At 47.5% G+C, this 21,430-nt stretch overlaps 1 protein-coding gene across 3 annotated transcripts in view; it reads left to right on the top strand.

Moving 5' to 3' along the window:
* HUNK (hormonally up-regulated Neu-associated kinase) overlaps positions 1–21,430 on the top strand; it is a 254,317-nt gene that overhangs the window by 155,499 nt on the left and 77,388 nt on the right. For all 3 annotated transcript variants that reach the window (XM_074389349.1, XM_039480626.2, XM_039480625.2), the window contains one exon: positions 14,667–14,959. In XM_074389349.1, coding sequence (XP_074245450.1) covers positions 14,754–14,959 — 206 coding nt within the window. In that variant the 5' untranslated portion in view covers positions 14,667–14,753. The remainder of the gene's footprint in view (positions 1–14,666; positions 14,960–21,430) is intronic.

The following is a 21,430-nucleotide window of genomic DNA, read 5'->3' as shown; positions in this document are numbered from 1 at the left end:
GATTGGTTTCAGGATCTTCTTTTTTTTTTTTTTTTTTTTTTTTGATTGAGACAGAGTCTCACTCCGTCTTCCAGACTGGAGTACAGTGATGCAATCTCAGCTTACTGCAACCTCTGCCTCCTGGATTCAAGTGATTCTCATGCCTCAGCTTCCCAAGTAGCTAGAATTACAGGCATGCACCACCATGCCTGACTGATTTTTGTATTTTTAGTAGAAACGGGGTTTTGCCATGTTGGCCAGGCTGGTATCAAACTCCCAACCTCAGGTAATCCGCCCACTCGGCCTCTCAAAGTGCTAGGTAGGATCTCCTTCAGGTACCAGAGTCCAAGGATGCTCATGTTCCTGATAATAAATAGTGTCGTATTTGCATATGACCTATGCATATCTTCCTGTATATTTTAAATCATCCCCAGATTACTTAGAATACCTAAGGCAGTGCCTACCCGTCACCTCCCTCACGTGGATTCAACTTAGTACTTGGCATGCAGCAAATTCAGGTTTTGCCTTTTCGAACTTTGTGAATTACTTTTTCCCCAACATTTCTGATCTGAGGTTGGTTGAATCCACGGATGTGGAGCCCATGGAGGGCTCTACCATCACACAGGGGTAGAGATGGAATTTTGGGAGAGGACACAACTTAGCCTGTAACAGGTTCTGAAACAGTTAATAGATTCTTCTTCCAACTGCACTTGGATTCATTCATTCAAGACATACTCACCGAGTGCCGCCTGTGTGCTGGGCTGTTATGGATGTGGCAAGTATGTCAGCGAGGAACCATCCCTTCCCTCTGGGGCTTCCAAGCTTCAGGCAGATTCCATGCTCACTCAGTTCTGTGGGACTTCAGAGGGGATAAGTGCTGTGGGGACAGATAGCCTCAGGGTACAGGGATTGTGAGCTCCGGGTGGTGTGGTTATAAATGAGTCAGGGAAGCCTCTCTGAGAGCTGACATTTCGGCAGCATCTTAGAGGTTGAGGGAGTGCCATGTGGCCAAGGCCCCCGGGAGGGAACACACCTGTTTGCTGCTGCTGAGGAGCCGGCGAGGAGGAGGCAGGTCAAGCAGAGGGAGCTGGAGCTGCCTGATGGGGGAGTGGTGCCAGCCTCCTCAGGACTTTGATTCTTTCCTTTGGGAGTGACGGGGAGCCTGGGTGTATTTTCATGGTCCTTGCTTTTGGGGAGCCTTCCTGTCCCTCTGGATTAGCTGCTCTGGAGAAGGTGACAGCTTAGACAAGTTTGGGACAGAGATAGGGTACCCACCAGGGGGATAGCCCAGAATTAGACATTGGCGTGCCAGGAATTTTAGGACGGCACATGGGGGCTGGTGGTGAAGAATGAGGGCCCTTCTGTCATGGAACGCCTGCTGTAATACTGGGCATGTGGTCTCCCCAGCACCCCTTCTCCCCATGACCTGTCCCCAGCTCTTAGCCACACTTTTCGGAAGAGAGAAATCACTTTCTGTAGCAGGAAGGCTGGACGGCTGGCAGATAGTTCACTGCCTTGGACTCAGCAGGGACCCTAAATGCCTGTCTCTGTTGGGACTCCCAGAGCTGCTCAGCATCCGTGTCCCTACTTTCTAGCACTGGCATTCAGTGTCAGCTGGATAATTGTTGTCCATCCCAAAGTGGAATCGGGAAGGCACACCTGGGATCGGGGCCGGCCGTGGCCATGCAGCCATCCTTCCTCTCTGTCCAGGTCCATGCTGGCCCTGTTGTTATCCAGGGCATGCTGATGGAGCTCCTTCCAGGTTCCTGACACGGTGCTGGACGCTGGACACACAGGATTCAGTCACTTTTGAAATGACCAAGGGTTTGGTGCCCGGAAGGGGGTTCTGGAAGTGTTGTAGGAAAAGATTGGGCCTTGAAAAAGGATGAGAAGGAGCCAAAAGCGCTGATCCCAGCAGGGGTTTGGAGGTGGGAGACTTTCCTGTGGTGACAAAAGGAAACCCTGTTGTAGCCTAGTGAGCTGGGGGGAGGCTTTGGGAGGGATGGGGGGTGGGGATAGGGTTAGGGGGTTGTGAGTGCCTGGGTTGAAGGAGGAGGGGGTAGAGTTGGATTTAAGCTAGTTGGGGAAGCCTCTCTGAGAAGGGGGGACATTTCTCTCTCTCTTTTGTTTTTTTTGAGATAGGGTCTCACTCACCCAGGCTGGAGTGCAGTGGCATGATCATGGCTCACTGCAGCATCCCAAGGTCAAGCAGTCTTCCCACGTCAGCCTCTCAAGTGGCTGGGAACACAGGCGTGTACCACTATGCCTGGCTAAGTTTTTGTACTTTTTTGGTAGAGACGGGGTTTCACCATATGGCCCAGGCTGGTTTTGAACTCTTGGGTTCAAGCCATCTGCCTGTGGGACATTTCTCAAAGGGAGGTCTATGGACTCTGCGAATCACAGTCGCACACAAGCTGAGACTATGTCCGCAGAGAGCACCCACATTTGATGATTTTCATGTCTGAAGGGAAGGCATTGGTCTACCTACATTGTAATTGGGAAATCTGAGAGCTTAAGTGGTGAGACTTCCCAAGGCAGTGGCAGAGACAACCAAGAATTTATACTGAATTTATTCCCTCTTTTCCTTGCTCCCATGAGCCCAGCGCTATGCTAGGTGCTGGGAGGCCAGATACCATTTCTGTTTTCCTGGAAAGTATAGTGGAGGGTATCACAGCAGCTAAGCGTGTGTGTGATGGCTGTGACAGCTGGGGAGGCCCCGAGTGACCCCAGCCAGTCTGGGTGGCAAAGCAAACTGTAACCTGAGGCCAGTGGCGGGTGGGAATTGGGAGCTGACCTGGCCAAGAGTGTGTGGGAGGGAATTCCAGGCCGGGCTGGGCGGGGATGGGAGACAGGAGGCAGAGAGATTAGCAGGAAAGCTGAACTCCACCAGAGGGATGATGATGAGGCTGCAGCAGGGGAGTATGGGAAGGAGGGGGAAGGGGACGGAGATTTTCCAAGGTGGAGGTGACAGACCTTGGTGATGAATGAGGTGTGGGACTAGGGGCGGGGTAGCTGGAGGAGGATGTTGCAGTGGGGCCACCTGTGGATGATGGTGCTTTAGACTGAGCTGGGAGCCCCAGAGAGGAGTGGGGGCAGGGGGAGGTAACAGGCTGGGAAGCCTGCAGGTCATCCAGGTGCAGATGGCCAGAGGCATGTCGGAGCTCACGAAGAGGTGTGAGCGGGACAGGCATTGGCACTCATGCGCAGATGGACAGTCATAGTCATGGGAGTGTTGGAAGTAGAGGGGTGGACACGTGCCTCCCCAGCAGAGGAAGCCTTGGGAGAGAACCTCCAGGAGGCTTCATGGGGAGAAGCAGGAGGTGTGGAACTGGGAGAGCAAGGGAGGTGTGAGAGGTCAGCAGGGAGAGTGACCTCCGGGTACCAGGGATCCTGGTGAGGGCAGCCATGGAAGTAGTGGGAGTGGGAGTCTGGGGCAGGGACTGTCTGGCTTCTGTGCCTACCTGCTCCTCTGTACCAAACATGCAGAGCCTACTGACCACCACTTACTGATGGATGCTTCCAATGCTACAGACCTTTTGTAGATATCTCATTTATTCCCTCAACATCCCTATGAGGTAGGCACTATTATCCCTCTTGCATTATTTAAACAAGTGGGGAAAGTAGGGCTTAGAGAGGTCCAAGGTACCAAGTGGCAGAGCCAGGGTTTGCAGGGTTTGCAGCTTCAGAGCCTGCGTGCCCAGCTGCTGTTGCTGTGACGTCCCCAGACTGGAGAAGGGAGGAGGAGAGTGAAACAGGAAGTGTAAGACCTGGCTCTCGCGCCCTCGGTGAACGAATGCTAGCCCTTTGTTCTTACATTTCTACTCTTCTGCAGGGAATCCTGCAGAATTGTAGGATGTCCCGATGGTCTGTTAGTATTCTCAGGCTGACACAACAAAATACCATGGCCTGGGTGGCTTAAACAATGGAAATGTACGTTTCACAGTTCTGGAGTCTGGAAGTCCGACACCAAGGTGCCGGCGGGGTTGGTTTCTCCCAAGGCTCTCCCCTTGGCTTCTAGATGACCGCTATTTCCTGTGTCCTCACATGGCCTTTCTGTGCAGGCTCAGAGACAGAGAAAGAGTTCTGGAGTCTCTTCCTCTTTTTATAAGGACGTCAGTCCTATTGGATTAGAGCCCCACCCTAATGACCTCATGTAACCTTAATAACCTCTTTAAAGTCTCTGTCTTTTTAAATAGTCACTGGGGGTTAGGGCTTCCACGTACACAGTTCTGTCTATTGCAGATGGCAATCTTGAACCATTACAAAGAATCTGAATTATCCTCCCCTCCCCCTAAAACGGACCTAAAGATCCATGACTCTTTGATAGTACAGGTTAATTATCCCTTATCTGCTTGGGACTGGACGTGTTTTAGATTTGGGATTTTTTTAATTTTATTTTTTATTTTGGGATATTTGCTCGTGCACAGTGGAGCACCCTTAATTCCAGGTGCTCCAGTGAGCATTTTCTAGAGGTATCATATTGATGCTTAACAAGTTTCAGATTTTGGAACATGTTGGATTTTGGGTTTTCAGATTAGAGATTAGAGATGTTCAGCCTGCATGCACTTATACCTGGAACACTGGCAGGTTGAAGAAGGAACGATTCATTTGAGTTTAGCATACAGTATTTATTGTATTTATTTATTTATTTTTTGAGACAGGGTCTTGCTCTGTTGCCTAGGCTGGAGTGCAGTGGTGCAATCTCAGTTCACTGCAGCCTCCGCCTCCCAGGTTCAAGTGATTCTCCCACTTCAGCCTCCCCAGTAGCTGGGATTACAGGCACCTGCCACAATTATAAAAATAAGTTTTTGTAATTTTAGTAGAGACACGTTTTCACTATGTTGGCCAGGCTGGTCCTGAACTTCTGACCTCAAGTGATCCACCCTCCTTGGCCTCCCAAAGTGTTGGGATTACAGGTGTGAGCCACTGTGCCTGGCCAGCATACAGTATTTATTAAGAAACCGAAGTGTTCTGGAAAGAAAGCTTTTTTGGGGAGATAATTTCCATGTGAAAAGAAAACTCAGTTGATCAGGGTTTCCCATTTCCTCTGCGTTTTGATATTTAAAACACGGTGTAAATGTGCTTTGATTAGGGAAAGACTATGAACTTTCTAAAATACAGCACATTGTATAATATGTAAAACATGTATGTATATTTCTACGATATTAAAGAGGAGTCTCTGATCAGTTTTTTTTCTTCCTCTCAGTCATACAGAAGATGCATTTTACATCTGACTTCTCATTTTGGAGATTGGATACATCAATACTTGATGTGTTTCAGAGTAATGAATTTTAAAGGCAGTGAAGGGTGATACAGGAAGAAGGGATGACTTTAAAATCCTGTTAACTCTGATCCTATATAGATAGTCTCAGCTAAGTCAATATTTAAAGAAGATGAAAGACTTGCCTGATAGGAAGTCACTGCCTTGGGATTTAAAAGCAACTCTATTCCAGAGAGTTCGAAACACTGATACAGTTCAGCCTTCTTTTTTAATATGCTGAAACCACTGGTCAAGGAAATGCACATTTTTTTCCTTAGCTTGAATGCTTTTTCACCCTCTCTACAGGTTGATTCATTAAAGTAAATTGGTAATGATAATAACAGTGCCAGTTCAAGGAGTACTTCATGTGTGCCAGACATTGTGCTAAGTGCTTTCTTGATGTACATTATCTTAGGGACCTGTTGGTTGATGGAAGTGTGTGTCATTACCGGGCACATTACTGGGCCCAGATGATTTTGAACATCCCTTATTCTAAGTAAAATTCTACATTGGATTTTTTTCTCTTAATGCCTAACAAAGGCCACCAAGCATGAATTCTGTGATGGTTAGCAAATGCCCCTTCTGACGGACTAAAATCCACACACATGGCTTCTTCCTCCTGTCCTATATTGGGGAGAGCAGCACTTTCCTTTCATGCAGGGCAAACTCTTTCTTCTCTTCCTCTCTTCCTTAGAGTTTCCTCTCTCTGTTTTTTCTATTTTTGGTATGGAGTCTCGCTCTGTCACCCAGGCTGGAGTGCAATGGAGCTTTCTTGGCTCACTGCAGGCTCTGCCTCCCGGGTTCAAGTGATTCTCCTGCCTCATCCTCCCAAGTAGCATGGGACTACAGGCATGCGTCAACATTCCCAGATAATTTTTGTAGTAGAGACAGGGTTTCACCATGTTGTCTAGGCTGGTCTTGAACTCCTGACCTCTAGTGATCCATCCACTTGAGCCTCCCAAAGTGCTGCGGTGACAGATGTGAGCCACCGTGTCCAGCTGGGTGTCCCATCTTTCATTCAGTCTCTCCTGCATCTTGTATTTTTTTTTTTAATCTCTGTAGCTGCTGCTAGTGATTTTTTGGCCTTGGGGGATTTCCATTGCTTTCTTATGAGCTTAGTTATTTATTTAAAAGTTGGTGCTGGGTGCAGTGGTTCATGATTGTAATCCCAGCACTTTGGGAGACCGAGGCAGGCGGATCACCTGAGGTCAGGAGTTTGAGACCAGCCTCACCAACGTGGAGAAACGCCATCTCTACTAAAATACAAAATTAGCCGACCCAGGAGGTGGAATTTGTGGCGAGCCAAGATCGTGCCATTGCACTCCAGCAAGAGGGAAAATCCGTCTCAAAAAAAAAAAAAAAAAAAGTTGGTTTGCTGATTTTATCCATCACCATTGATTGGTGTTGTTTGTCTGGCAGGGAAGGAGGGTGGAAATACCAGATTGTGAGAAATGCTATTCCTGTTTTTTTTTTTTCTGAGACAGGGTCTCACTCTGTCGCCTAGGCTTTCATGCGGCGGTAAGATCATAGCTCACTGCAGCCTGGAGGTCCCAGACTCAAGCGATCCTCTCACGTCAGCCCCTCTAGCAGCTGGGCCTACAGGCACAAGCCACCACACCTGGTTAATTTGCGTGAGATGAGGTTTTGCCATGTTGCACAAACTGCTATTTTTTAATTTAAAAAAGAAGTTGATGAATAACTCTTTCAATTGTCATCTCATATTGCAACTGTGCTGTTCTCTTTCTTTTAATTTTCCACCACTGCAGCGCTTTCTACTAATCTTCTTGGAAATATGGGGGAAATATTTGGAAAACTGATTCCTTTGTAAAATTTTGAAAAGCCTTGCAATTGAATCTGTTGCTGAACCTTGGTTTTACTGATCTTTGACAAAAAGTTGTTGTTTTTCTTGTGCTCATGGTGACATCCAGGCTTAGATACCCTTCTGAAACTCCCCATTCCCAGACACACATCCACACCCATGGACTGAATTGGGAGTTCCCTGGTGACACTGGCTGGGGTTCCCTGGCGACACTGGCTGGGGGCCTCATCCTCAAGTGAATCGGCAAACGTGCAGCATTGGTAAGAGCCATTGATTGGTGTCGTGCTATCACTTCTGTTGCCTGGAACATGCTAAACTTGCTTATTTTACCGCCATTTGATAGCAGAGATTTAATTGCACTCTGTAAAACTCTCCCGACTTAAGCCGTTTATTTTGCAGCTAGAGATCCATCATTGCATTGGGCTTTACCCAGTTGGAGTCAGCGTTAGGTCTGTTTTGCCTGCAAACCTCTGATTACTGTCAGATTGAATTAGATGTCTCCCTTTGCTGATCACTGATTGGCTTTTCCTTAATTTCTCATTCATTTTTTTCCCCCATTTCAGTTGTTACAGATGAAGTTGATTAAACGGTTTTGTGTAATCAAGAATGGCATTCCATTTCAGTATTATCAGTGCCGAGCTTGTAAGTCAGGGGGTGGATGAAAACAAGCTGGTAATGAGCTGGTATTTGAAAATCGAGAGGGAGTTTACTAGGAAACATTCTCCCAGGTGAGGTAGCTTAAGGGCTCAGGGTTTTCATGGAGGGACGATTGACTAGCAGAACTTGGGAGTGAAGATGTCAGATGATGGTAGGGCACACACCAGCTGTGTTAGTCTCCTGCAGCTGCTGTAACAAATGACCACAAACTTGTTGGCTTAAAACAACAGAAAGTGATTCCCTCAGAGTCTGGAGGCTGGAAGTCCAAAATCAGTCTCATTGGACCAAAATCAAGGTGTCAGCAGAGCCACGCTTCCTCCAGAGACCCAAGGGGAGATGTGGACTTTGCTTTTCCCAGCTCCTGCTGGCTGCAGCATCCCCTGGGCATGTGGCCACGTTATTCTCTGCCTCTGTTTTCACTTTGCTTCCTTCTCTGCTTGTCTATCTGATCCCCTCCCCACCACTTTTTTTTTTTTTTGAGACGGAGTCTCGTCTCTGTCACCCAGGCAGGAGTGCAGTGGCTTGATCTCGGTTCACTGCAACTCCTGGGTTCAAGCAGTTCTCCTGCCTCAGCCTCACAAGTAGCTGGGCTCACAGGCATGCACCACCACACCCAGCTAATTTTTGTATTTTTAGTAGAGGCAGGGTTTCACCATTTTGATGAGGCTGGTCTCAAGCTCCTGACCTCAGGTGATCCACTCATCTTGGCCTCCCAAAGTGCTGGGATTACAGGCATGAGCCACCACACCCAGCCGCCACCCTCTTTAAAGACACTTTTGATGGTATTTAGGACTCTCAGATAATCCAGGGCAGTCTCCCATCTCAAGACCATTCACTTCATTATGTCTGCAGAGTCCCATTTCCCTGATGAGATAACATTTTCAGATTCCAAGAATTAGCATTTGGGCTCATCTTTGGGAGGCCATTTTTTGGCTTACCACATGGGGCCGGCTTCACGGAAGGCCTTGGTACGATGGCCCAAGGCCAGAGCTGAACTGAGTGGTGTGAGGATGAGGGCCTGGAGGGGTTTCCAGTGGGTATTTCCCCAGCACCCTAGATCACCTCATTGCCTTGTCCTTTCACCTTTAGGAAAGGGAGGAGGATGGGCTGGAGGAAGAGCAAGCGGTGAGGGAGTGGGGAGAAGTGCTTGGAAATACTGCATTTGCGCAAAGTCGGACGGTACAGGAAGAACTGCCCAAAGGAAAGCCTGGCGTGCACCCCTAAGTCTGGCATGTTGGAACCAACACTAATTGTTAGGATGACTGCAGTTGTACAGCTGTGAAAAAGAGGTCCAGACTCATGGAAAGAGCCACCTGGGCTGTTCCTTCTTTTCGGCGGTGGGCGGTGGGGAGGGGGGTGCTCTGCAGTGTAGACGTTTGCTAACTAATTTTGGAGCTTTCTAGAGTTCTACCTTGACAAAGCTCTTGGAGGTGCAAAACCCTGGTATGGGCTGATTCAGCCCAGGGAGTGGAGCCTGAGAAAGAGTTTGTGAAGACTTTGCTCCCTGTAGGTCTCATGGATGTGGGGGAGCAGAGGGGATGGTGGAGTCAACGAGGAATTGTCAAGAGGCTCCTGGGACTACACTGAGGGGCTAGAGTGAGGAGGAGGAGGAGGCTGCCGGTGACAGGTGGCATCATGCGCCACTGCCAAGGAGGGTCTCTCCATGCCTGGAAACGCATCCCAAAGGGCAGCATCAGATAGACTCCTTTCTTATTTTTTCAGAAAAGCTATTTGTTTCTTGTGGCCACTATAACAAATTATCACTCCGGTGGCTTAAAGTAACAAATTGATTCTCTCACGGTTCTGGAGGCCAAAAGTCTAAAAAAGTATTGGCAGGGCCATGCTTCCGCCAGAGACTCTAGGGTAGGATCCTTTCCTGCCTCTTCTGGCTTCTAGTGGCAGCCAGCATTCCTCTGCTTGTGGCCCCAACACCCCAATGTCTCACCCCTTCCTCCAGTGGCTGCTCCCTCTGCTTATTTGTGTGAAAGCTCCTTTTATTGTCTATTTTATGAGGACACTTATGAGAACATTGAGGGCTTTCCCAGGTAATCTAGGTTAATCCAGTCTCCGAATTCTGCACTTAATCACTTCTGCAAAGATGTTTTTCCAGATAAAATCACATTTACGTAATTCAAAGATTAGGCCATTACTCAACTTGGTACAGACAATTAACAAGCTCAAGAAGGTATCTTAAAAATAATCGTATGCTCTGTTCAAAAGGCAGACTGTATTACTGCTGGGCTTTTAGACTTGTTTATTCATAGTACTTTTAAGAATTTCATTGCCAGAGGGTATGATTTTTAAAACACTGCAACACAGAGTTGAGCAAAGACAATGCCTAATTGTACTGTTCAGCGTTCCTTCTTCTCCACCTCCCTGAGGATGGATACGAAATATGTGTGTGTCTATGTGTTTTTGGAGGATAACAGTTTACAAGCTGTTAATTTAGCATCTCTTGAACTAGTTGGGGCCAGACACAGCCAGAGTGTAACTTTAACTCCTGTGGGCTGAGAGCATCGGCCGGAGCTGACTTGGGGTAGTGCAGGCCCCTTGCTGTGAGGTGTGGGTGGCAGGGGCTCTTCCAGCCTGTCTGGTCCCCTTGGGGGCTGATTGACTCTTTGTTACTCCCATCTTTGATTAAGGGCCTGAACTTCCCTATTAAAATAAGATTCTGGGCTAGGTGCAGTGATTCACGCCTATAATCCCAGCACTTTGGGAGGCCCAACTGGGCAGATCACTTGAAGCCAGGAGTTCGAGACCAGCCTGGCCAACATGGCTAAACCCTGTCTCTACTAAAAATACAAAAATTAGTTGAGTGTGATGGCGGGCGCCTGTAATCCCAGCTACTCAGGAGGCTGAGGCAGGAGAATTGCTTGAACCTGGGAGGCGGAGTTTACAGTGAGCCACTGCACTCTAGCCTGGGTGACAGAATGAGACTCCATCTCAATAAACAAGCAAACAAACAAACAAAACAACAACAACAACAGAAAACAGACACTGTTCTATAGAGGGGACAGTAGATTACGCTGTTTACAGCCATTTTTGCTTTGGCGATCTCGTCGGTTAGTCACTATTAGTCACTTACTGTTTATAAAGTGCTGTGTGTCATGAAGGGGGAGTGGTCAAGCCATGACTGTCTTAGAGCTTACCGCTGATTCTGATGTGTAGGGAAGGAGGGTGCAGGGGAATCTCTCTGGAAGGGACGATAGCCTCTGAGGGACTTTGGGTCTGGGGCTTGAGTGGGGCAAGGGTGTGGCTGCAGCACTTGGAGAGTGACAGACTGCATGTCCAAGGGAGTGAGGAGACGTGGCCAGGAGGGAGAGCTGGGAGGACTTGGGGCTGGGTGGTGGTGGGGCTGATGAAGGTGCTTGGCTCCCCCGTGGGCAGCAGTGAGCCCTCAGGAGCTGCTGCAAGAAATCAGAGTTCCAGACCCGCTGATTTGGAGGCAGAGTGCAGAGTGAATTCAGGAGACCAGGAGTAGCCTCAGGAAGAGGTGACGTCCATACCTTAGTCCACACTGGTGGCGGCCAGACTTTGAGTGATTCATTCACTATTTTGTTTAATTCAAAGTTCACCTTTAGTTTGGACTTTTTCCCCTTTTTTGTTTTCTCTTTGTTTTTTTTTAAGGCTTTTTCCCCCCAGCTTTATTGAGGTTTAATTGACAGATGACCACACGTGCTTACAGTGTACAGTGTGAGGCTCCGGTAAGTGCGCACGTTGTGAAGTGGTTCCACAATCAAGCTCGTGCACACGTTCATTACCTCACAAGATTATCATTCTTTTGTGTGTGTTGAGAACATTAAAAAGATCTCTCTTAGCAGTTTTCTGTCTCTCTTTTTTTTTTTTCTGAGATGGAACTTCACTCTTGTCACCCAGGCTGGAGTACAATGGTGTGATCAATCTCGGCTCACTGCAACCTCCACCTTTCTTCCTTTCTTCCTTCTTCCATTCCTCTTTCCTTCCTTCCTTCCTTCCTTCCTTCCTTTCTTCTCTGTTTCTCTCTTTTTCTCTTCTTGGTTCAAGCGATTCTCCTGCCTCAGCCTCCTGAGTAGCTGGGATTACAGGCTCCTGCAGCACGCCCAGCGAATTTTTGTATTTTTAGTAGAGGCAAGGTTTCACCATGTTGGCCAGGCTGGTCTCGAACCCCTGACCTCAAATAATTCACCCACCTTAGCCTCCCGGAGTGCTGGGATTACAGGCATGAGCCACCGTGCTCGGCCTCTTAGCAGTTTTCAAGTGTGCAATACATTATTGTTAACGCTGGTTGCCCTGCTGTACATTAGATCTCAGACTTCTGTTTTTTTCTTTTCTTTTTCTTTATTTTTTGAGATGGAGTTTCATCCTTGTTGCCCATGGTGGAGTACAATGGTGCAGTCTCAGCTCACTGCAACCTCCGCCTCCCGGGTTCAAGCGATTCTCCTGCCTCGGCCTCCCTAGTAGGATTACAGGCGTGTGCCACCACGTCCAGCTAATTTTGCATTTTCAGTAGAGATGGGGTTTCTCCATGTTAGTCAGGCTGGTCTGGAACTCCCGACCTCAGGTGATCTGCCCGCCTTGGCCTCCCAAAGGGGTTATAGGCGTGAGCCACCATGCCCAGCCTGTTTTTTTCTTTATCAGGAACTATGTCCACAAAATAATATTTGAGCCCCTCACTGAAAACATGTGTTCGTCTGTGTTTATTTACTTATATTTATTTATGTACTTGTACCTCTGTATATGGCATATTGCATATAATGCATATTGAGGGCATTGTGAAAAAGGTATAAAATATAATTACAAAAAAGAGAAGTAAAGGGAAATGGGCGGTCCACTGTGTTCCTCCTGCACCGGGAGGCTCCGTAGCTGTGTGAGAAGGAGTTCCTGGGCCCTTGTGTCTCAGTTAATGACAGGGCATCTGGGCGCTGGGGGCAACAGCTGGAATGAACCAGATGGGTGGGTAGGGGAACAGAGAGGAAGGACAGGTGGCGAGGCAGCTGGCAGAAGACATTGACATCATGTGTTGATGTCAGTGGCTGATCACATTGGAGAGAGGAGAGAAGACAAAAGAGAACAGGGCGGCCGGTGCAGTGACTCACGCCTGTGACACCAGCACTTTGGGAGGCTGAAGGGGAGAATCAGTTGAGGCCAGGAGTTCAAGACCGGCCTGTGCAACCCTGGGAGAGCCCTCTCTACAAAGAGAAAAAAATTAGCCAGCCTTGGTGGTGTGTGCTTATAGTCTCAGGTCCTGGGAGGCTGAGGTGGGAGGATCGCTTAAGCCCAGGAGTTTGAGGCTTCAGTGAGCCATGATTGCACCATGTACTCCGGCCTGGGCAATAGCCAGATTCTATCAAGAAAGAAAGAGAAAAAGAGAGTGAGGGAAAGAGAGAGAGAGAGAAGGAAAGGAAGGAAGGAAAGGGAGGGAGGAAGGAAAGGAAGGAAGGAAAGGGAGGGAGGAGGGAAAGAAGGAGGGAGGGAGGAAGGAAGGAAGGAGGGAAGGGGAGAAGGAAGGAAAGAAGGAAGGAGGGAAGGAAGAAGGGAAAGAGAAGGGAAGGAAGGGAGGGAAGGAGGGAAGGAAGAAAAGGAGGGGAGGGAGGAGGGGAGGGAGGAGGGAAGGTAGAAAGAAAGGAAGGAAGGAAAGAAGGAAGAAAGGGAGGGAGGAAAAGGGTGAGCACCGTGCAGAGGTGACTTCCCCTAAAGGAAGGAGGACTGGAGACAGATGCGGATTTGGGGTGGAAATGACAATCTTCCCTTCCCTTCTGTCCCTCGATCCTTCCTTCTGTTCTTCCCTCCCTCCCCCCTACCTCTTGTGACAAGTTGATTGTGGGGGAAATGCCCCAGGAGGAGCTTCCCGGGGGTGGGAGAGATGTGACTGTGGAGTAGCAGCAGAGGTTGGGTCCTGACAGTGGCGGCTGAGTTTCCCTGGGAGTGATTCAACAAGGCAAGGAGGTGGACCCTGCGGCTTGAGGACCTGTGCAGGGCAGAGAGAGGGTGGGCAAGGCGAGGGGGCTGCACCCTGCGGCTTGAGGACCTGTGCAGGGCAGAGAGAGGGTGGGCAAGGCGAGGGGGCTGCACCCTGCGGCTTGAGGACCTGTGCAGGGCAGAGAGAGGGTGGGCAAGGCTGCGTCTTTGGGCAGTGCCCCGCAACCATGCCCTGGAACTAAGATTGGGGGCCAGATTTAGCTGTTTCTGAAGTGGCTGGGGCTCCTCAGATCTGGAGGGAGATGATGGCGAGTCCTGAGAGGGACTGGGAAGAGTCCTTTGCTGGAGGAGAAATTGTTATTTCATCTTCCCATCCTGTAGAAACGTAAGTTGGACATTAACCCTGCACTGTACCTTCCAGACAGCCATTCAGATTTTCTTAAATTCCATTGTCTTCCTTAATAACTGGACCTTTTGATTTTTCCTGATGTTATACATATATGTGTGTATGTGTGTGTTTATGTATGGTATATGCATAAATGTGAATGTGTATATATATATTTTCCGTTGATGCTGTTCTACTTTTTTATTTTTATTTTTACTTTTTTTGAGATGGAGTCTTGCTCTGTCACCCAGATTGGAGTGCAGTGGCGCGATCTCAGCTAACTGCAGCCTCCACCTTCCTGGTTCAAGCAAATTCCCCTGCCTCAGCCTCTGGAGTAGCTGGGATTACAGGTGCATGCCACTATGCATGGCTGATTTTTTTTTTCCTTTTGTTTTTAGTAGAGATGGGGTTTCACCATGTTGAAACCTCGAACTCACGGTGGTCAGGCTGCTCTCGAACTCCTAACCTCGTGATCTGCCCGCCTCAGCCTCCCAAAGTGCTGGGATTATAGGTGTGAGCCACCACGTCCGGCTGATGCTGTTTTAGATAAGTTGTTTCTCCCGTTGCAGAGAAATAGCTATGCATTCTCCCTGGATTCTTGAGAGTAGCCCAGGAATCACTATGGTCCGTCACGTCTGATAACAGTCACGATCTTGGTTTCTCCTTAGGTGGCCATAAAAGTCATTGATAAGAAGAGAGCCAAAAAGGACACCTATGTCACCAAAAACCTGCGGCGAGAGGGGCAGATCCAGCAGATGATCCGCCACCCCAATATCACTCAGCTCCTTGATATTTTAGAGACGGAAAACAGCTACTACCTGGTGATGGAACTGTGCCCCGGGGGCAACCTGATGCACAAGATCTATGAGAAGAAGAGGCTGGAGGAGTCCGAGGCCCGCAGATACATCCGGCAGCTCATCTCCGCCGTGGAGCATCTGCACCGGGCCGGGGTGGTCCACAGGTGAGGGCCTGGCCAGGTGATGATCGTCGACTGCACGCTCTGTGCGTGGCGCTGTGCTTCAGCACTCTCTGAGCCTCTGAGAAAGGCTGAGCAATTGCAGTCTGTTTTACAATTTTTCTACGTTTCTATTTTATTTATTTGTTTATTTTTTTTGAGATGGAGTTTCATTCTTGTTGCCCAGGTTGGAGTGCAATGGTGCAGTCACGGCTCACTGCAACCTCTGCTTCCCAGGTTCAAGCAATTCTCATGTCTCAGCCTCCCAAGTAGCTGGGATTACAGGCGCTTGTCACCACGTCCAGCTAATTTTTTTTTTTTTTTTTTTTTTGCATTTTTAGTAGAGACAGGGTTTCACCATGTTGGCTAGGCTGGGTTTCTATATTTTTATTCCATGGAATTGTTTTGTGAGTTGGATTAATTCCAGTGTGAGGGTTAAAAGAGTATAATCTGAAGCTGGAGTGACTAGGCTTGCAACCAGGGTCTGCCCTGTAATAGTTATGTGACCTTACTTTTAAGTAACTTAAAAGTAACTTGCTAGGAAGGTTACTTTTTTTTTTTTTTTTTGAGACACAGTCTCACTCTGTTGTCCAGGCTGGAGTGCAGTGGTGCGAACCCAGCTCACGGCAACCTCCGCCTCCCGGGTTCAAGTGATTCTCCTGCCTCAGTCTCCCTAGTAGCTGGGATCACAGGTATGTGCCACCACGCCTGGCTAACTTTGTATTTTTAGTAGAGACAGGCTTTCTCCCTGTTGGTCAGGCTGGTCTTGAACTCCTGACCTCAGGTGATCCTCCCGTCTCCGTCTCCCAAAGTGCTTCGATTACAGGCGTGGGCCACTGTGCCTCGCCAAGCCTAAGTCTCTTAATCTGTAAAATGGGAATAATAATGACACGTCTCTCTCAGTTGGAGTAAGGGCCAATGAGTTAATATATGGGAAGAGCTTGAGACAGTGTTTGGTACCTAGTAGGCATCAGGTAAGTGTTAGCTGCTTTTCTTATTTGCGTATTTGTGAGACCAGTTGCTTAGGCCTAAAAGAGCCAGTGTTAAGATGGCATGAGATTATTTTTCACTTAGTGCTAGGGATGATGGTGCTTTCATTGTCTTTGCTTTACGTATGGTAGCCACTCAAGAGCTGTTTTATTCAATTTTTTTATTTTTATTTTTTGAGACAGTCTCGCCCTGTTCCTCAGGCTGAGGCACAGTGGTGTGATCTTGGCTAAATTAGCAACTATATGTACTATAAAAGTCACAGTTTGAAAGTATATAATCTAGTGTTTTTTAGTATATTCACGGAGTTGTGCAACCATCACCACCTAATTTTAGAATATTTTTATTACCCCCCCAGAAGAAACCCTCTATGGATTAGCAGTCACTTCCCATTTCCCTCTTCCCCCAGCCCAGGCAACTACTAATTGACTTTCCGTCTCTGTGGATTTGCCTTTTCTGGCCATTTCATATAACGGAATTATATAATATGTGGTCTTTTGTGACCGATTTCTTGCGTGTAGCACAATGTTTTTCAGATTTGTCCAAGTTAGAACATGTGCCAGTGTCTCCTTCCTTTTCATAACTGCGTCATACTCCATAGATGGATATACCAGAATTGGCCAATCCATTTGAGTGGTTCCCACGCTTTGGCTAATATGAATAATACTGCTATACGCCCTGTTTTCACTTATCAGAAAACTCCAGTCTTAGGAGTGGAATTGCTGGGTCGTATGGCAGCTTTCTCTATCCTTTCAAGAAACACATGTTTTTAAAAAATTCAACATCTAATGATAAATCTAATTTTAATTTTAATAATGATAATCTCGTTCTGTTATAAAGCCTTTCCTTCCCTCCCTTCCTCCCTTTCCCCCTTACTCCTTTCCCCCCTTTCCCTCCTTCTCTCCTTCCTTTCTTTGCTTTCTTTCCTTCCTTTCTGAGATGGAGTCTCACTCTGTTGCCCAGGCTGGAGTGCAGTGGCATGACCTCAGCTCGCTGCAACCTCTGCCTCCCAGGTTCAAGCGATTCTCCTGCCTCAGCCTCCCGAGTAGCTGGAACTATAGGCATGGGCCACCGTGCCCAGCTAATTTTTGTATTTTTGTATTTTTTTTTTTTTTGAGACGGAGTTTCGCTCCTGTTACCCAGGCTGGAGTGCAATGGCGCGATCTCGGCTCACTGCAACCTCCGTCTCCTGGGTTCAGGCAATTCTCCTGCCTCAGCCTCCTGAGTAGCTGGGATTACAGGCATGCGCCACCATGCCCGGCTAATTTTTGTATTTTTAGTAGAGACGGGGTTTCACCATGTTGACCAGGATGGTCTCGATCTCTTGACCTCGTGATCCACCCGCCTCGGCCTCCCAAAGTGCTGGGATTACAGGCGTGAGCCACCGCGCCCGACCTTAATTTTTGTATTTTTAGTAGAGATGGGGTTTTGCCATGTTGCCCAGGCTGGTCTCGAACTCCTGAGTTCAAATGATCCACCCTCCTCTGCTTCCCAAAATGCTGGAATTACAGGCATGAGGCCCTGTGCCTGGCCGTGAAAGCCATTTATTTTCTGAACAGTGATGAAAGCAGCTCCAGGCCTTAGAACTTAGACTTTAGAGACTTCCAGGGTAGAGAGAGCTGCCTCCTTACTAATGGGTTGGGCGCTGTGGGATGCTCTCATGTCTAACCTGGGGGAGGTCCATTGTCCGGGGCTTTTCTAGGGCCAGCCTTGGCCGGGCACCAGTCAGGCTAATCATTTCCTCCTCACCCAGGAGAGAGAACCTCTTCACATATGGACTCAGTTGCACATGTTGTTATGAGATCACACTTCATTAGAACTCTTTGGGTTTAGATTAGCAAGGAAGAGAACATTCAGAAACTGTAAGCGAATCACACTATTTTCGGCTCTTTCCAACAATACCCTGGGGTAGCCTGAGGTGTCATAGCTCTGCCGTTATTAGGAAAATGATAGTTGTAAGTGTGCCTGGCTCTGTCTTTGTTTATTAAAATGACAAAGGCAGAAACCTCACAAGTGAATCAGCTTGGATTACAGGCTCCACAGGTCACAGTTGAAAATGGAACCAGGCCTGGGAGTGGCAGGGCTTTCTGTGGTACTCGGGGTGCTTTTCCAAGGGTTTTGTGCTGTCAGAAATAAGATGAGCATCAAGCTTCTCAGGATTGTGAGAACAACAAAGAAAACCCAGTGAAAGCTGTGCCTTGCACACTGGCCTCTCCTGCAGGAAATTCTCAACAGCCCTTTTAAAGTAATATTAACAAAATCCAATCCCTCTCAGTGCAATTACTGTCAGAATGTCAAAGCAATGAATTTAATAACGTTTCAATAGCAAAGACGGTATGCTTTTTCTTTCTCTGATTTCCAGCTTTTCTTCCTTTTGCCTCTCTCTCTTCGGGAATATATTTATAATCCAATAATGGCAAGGGCTCAGATCTTTTAAGGTTAGAGAACATTGAAAATATAGGTATGATTTAGAAAGATTTTTTTTCACTTTTCCCTCTAAAAATTATGTTAACGTGTGTCACCGTACATGGACATAAGTGATGAGGTGATTGAGACCTCACATTAAAATGCTTATTTAGACTATATTCACAGTGGCTTTAACGGAATGTCTTGACTTTCAAAGACTCTATACTGTACCACTAATTTTGGGTGTTTGTATTTCAGCTGACCATTGGTATGCTTTTTACTGGAGCGCTTTCCCGTAACGAATTTTCTCCTTGATGCTGCAAAGGTGGAATGAATTTCATAAATTATTTTGAGGTTAGGTATTTCAAATGAATAAGAGAGTATTGCATTTCAGAGAGGCCCTGGAGTCCCTGGTGGGAAAATTTCTGAGTAAATACATTGGATCATGCAAAAGGTTTCAGGGTGATTTTTTTGTGGCTGTATGTATACAGTGATTTAAAGGGCTTTTCTCTCTGTGTGTGTGTGTGTGAGTGTGTGTGTGTGTGTGTGTGTGTGTGTGTGTGTGTGTGTGTTAGGGGATGCTTTTTTTAGAGTTCCTGGCTGGGCGCGGTGGCTCATGCCTGTAATCCCAGGACTTTGGGAGGCTGAGGCGGATGGATCATGAGGTCAGGAGTTCAAGGTCAGCCTGGCCAACATAGTGAAACCTCATCTGTACTAAAAATACAAAAAATTAGTGGGGCATGGTGGCGCATGCCTGTAATCCCAGCTACTCAGTAGGCTGAGGCAGGAGAATCACTTGAACCTGGGAGGTGGAGGTTGCAGTGAGCCGAGATCACACCACTGCACTCCAGCACGGGCGACAGTGCAAGACTGCATCTCAAAAAAAAAAAATAGTAAGAATAATGCTGTTCCTGATTAGGCTATTATGTTGCTGTGTTATACTCAACTTAATGCTAGCAGAGCCCTCATTTCCTGTGGCATTAAATTGAAATATTTATTTATCTTTCTAGAACTATTTAAACATCATTTAAAAGAAACAATAAATATTACAAGTAGATTTTTTTTACAAAGGAAGCTAAGCAAGTATAAAGCAGATTCACTTTGCTGGCCGAGAGCATCCTCTTAGATGGACCTGCCGCAGCCTCTGTGTCTAGGGCGTTGTTCATTCTTACAAAGGTAGAGTGTGGTCTAACTTCTTTATTATTCCATGTTAGAATTGTCTAAGCTTCTCTAAAATTTAATGAGTTGTTTTTCCTTCTCCCAAACGTGCTCACCCAGCAGGATGCCAAAATCTGATGATTTGCCTATTGTATACAGAGCATCAACTCTTAACATGAATCACTCAGAAGCCGATTCTGCTGAGAGGCTAATTTGAGATTCATGTGTTCATTCAAAATAACAAAGTCCAATCAAACTGTACAGATAACACACAACAGGGTAATACAATACCACCATCCCTAAGCAGAAAGAGAAAAGCTGCAGGGCTGCAGGACCAGGAGAAAGACACATGATCAAAGGGAGCCCGAGCCTGAGCTGGGATATGTGTCAGCTCTGTGGCTCACGGGGCATGACCTTACCCATTCATCAATACGAGGAAAGGACTCTCTGCGCTTAAGAGGAGGGCAGCGGAAGAGAGGAGGCCCTTCTTTGTTCTTTTGGGCCTGACAAGAAGCAGGCACAACCTGTGTTGGCCGGGGGTTAAGAAGTTCTGTTAACTTTCGGGTTTTCTTGGAGAGGAGAGGGAGGGGATGGCAGATGAGAGGGGAAGGATTTCTGCTCATATCCAGGAGCTGGGTGGAATCCCACAGTCTTCTGCTGAGAGTTAGCACATATCTGGAGGCACCAGTGATAGCAAAAGTTGTTTGTTTGTTTGTCTGAGATGGAGTCTTGCTGTGTCTCTAGGCTGGAGTGTATTGATGCGATCTCAGGTCACTGCAACCTCCACCTCCTGGGTTCAAGCAGTTCTCCTGCCTCAGCCTCCAAAGTAGCTGGGACTACAGGCACACGCCATCATGCCCAGCTAATTTTTGTATTTTTAGTAGAGACAGGGTTTCACCATGTTGGCCAGGCTGGTCTCGATCTCTTGACCTCGTGATCCGCCTGCCTTGGCCTCTCAAAGTGCTGGGAATACAGGCGTGAGCCACTGCACCCGGCCAGTGACAGCAACAGTTTTGTGTTTAATTGGGTTTAACAAAATAGCATTGGAAATATGAGCTCTTGCAAAGCTCCAGCCCAACAGCTTCATGGATTGGGATGTACAGTGCTTCGCAAGCCAGATCCTCCGGTCTACATGCTGGTTTGACCACTCCAAAGTGGCTCTGGACAAATCACTCAGGCTTTTGTGCCTGTCTTTCCACATCTACACAACAGGGAAAATAGATTATCCACTTCACATGTCTGTGGTGAGGAATAGATAAGTCAATCTGCCTAAAGTGCTCGAAACTGAGATGCTGTGTAAGGCCTGAGTCCATGTTCTCTGTAATTACTAGAGTCCCACCCATTGATTTTATCCATGGGAAGCTGAGGCCCACGGTTCTCCATGCTTAGGGCCCCACAGCTGTTCTTTGCTTGCGCTGCCCTTGTTATGTTTGGCTGAATTCTACTCATCCTTCGGGTCCCAGCTCCAGGCTCACCCTCTCCGGGAAGCCCTCCAGGCTGGGCCCCCTGGCCACAGACTCCCAGCATCCTCTGCTTTTCTTTCTGAGCTCTTATCCCATGCTTACTTTTCTCTATCTGCCTTCTGCACAGGCCATAGCTTAGCCAGTGCCCAGGTCTGTGGGCACACAGTAATACTTTGTTGAATGAAGGAAGGAAAATGGAATCAATACAGCTTAGTGTCAGAGTTTGCACTGGGATAGAAGCTTCCTGGTAGCCAGTCCTATGTCTTGGAATAGTCCATATTCTCCCTGGAATTTCAATGGAGTTTCTTCACTGACTTGGTGTCAGTGTGTTTATTTTTTAAGTCACAATTTGTAGAGTGGCATCTTTCTGGTGAATAGGCCTTTCAGTTTTAGAAACAGTATTTGTTTCTGGAACCTTACGGGAACTCAATAAAGGTTTCATTTTGAATAAATAAATCAGGTA

This window comes from Saimiri boliviensis, chromosome 18 (assembly GCF_048565385.1).
Source record: "Saimiri boliviensis isolate mSaiBol1 chromosome 18, mSaiBol1.pri, whole genome shotgun sequence".
Lineage (NCBI taxonomy): Eukaryota > Metazoa > Chordata > Mammalia > Primates > Cebidae > Saimiri > Saimiri boliviensis.
Note: the sequence above shows the minus strand (reverse complement) of the source record. Positions and strands in the feature narration are given on the sequence as shown.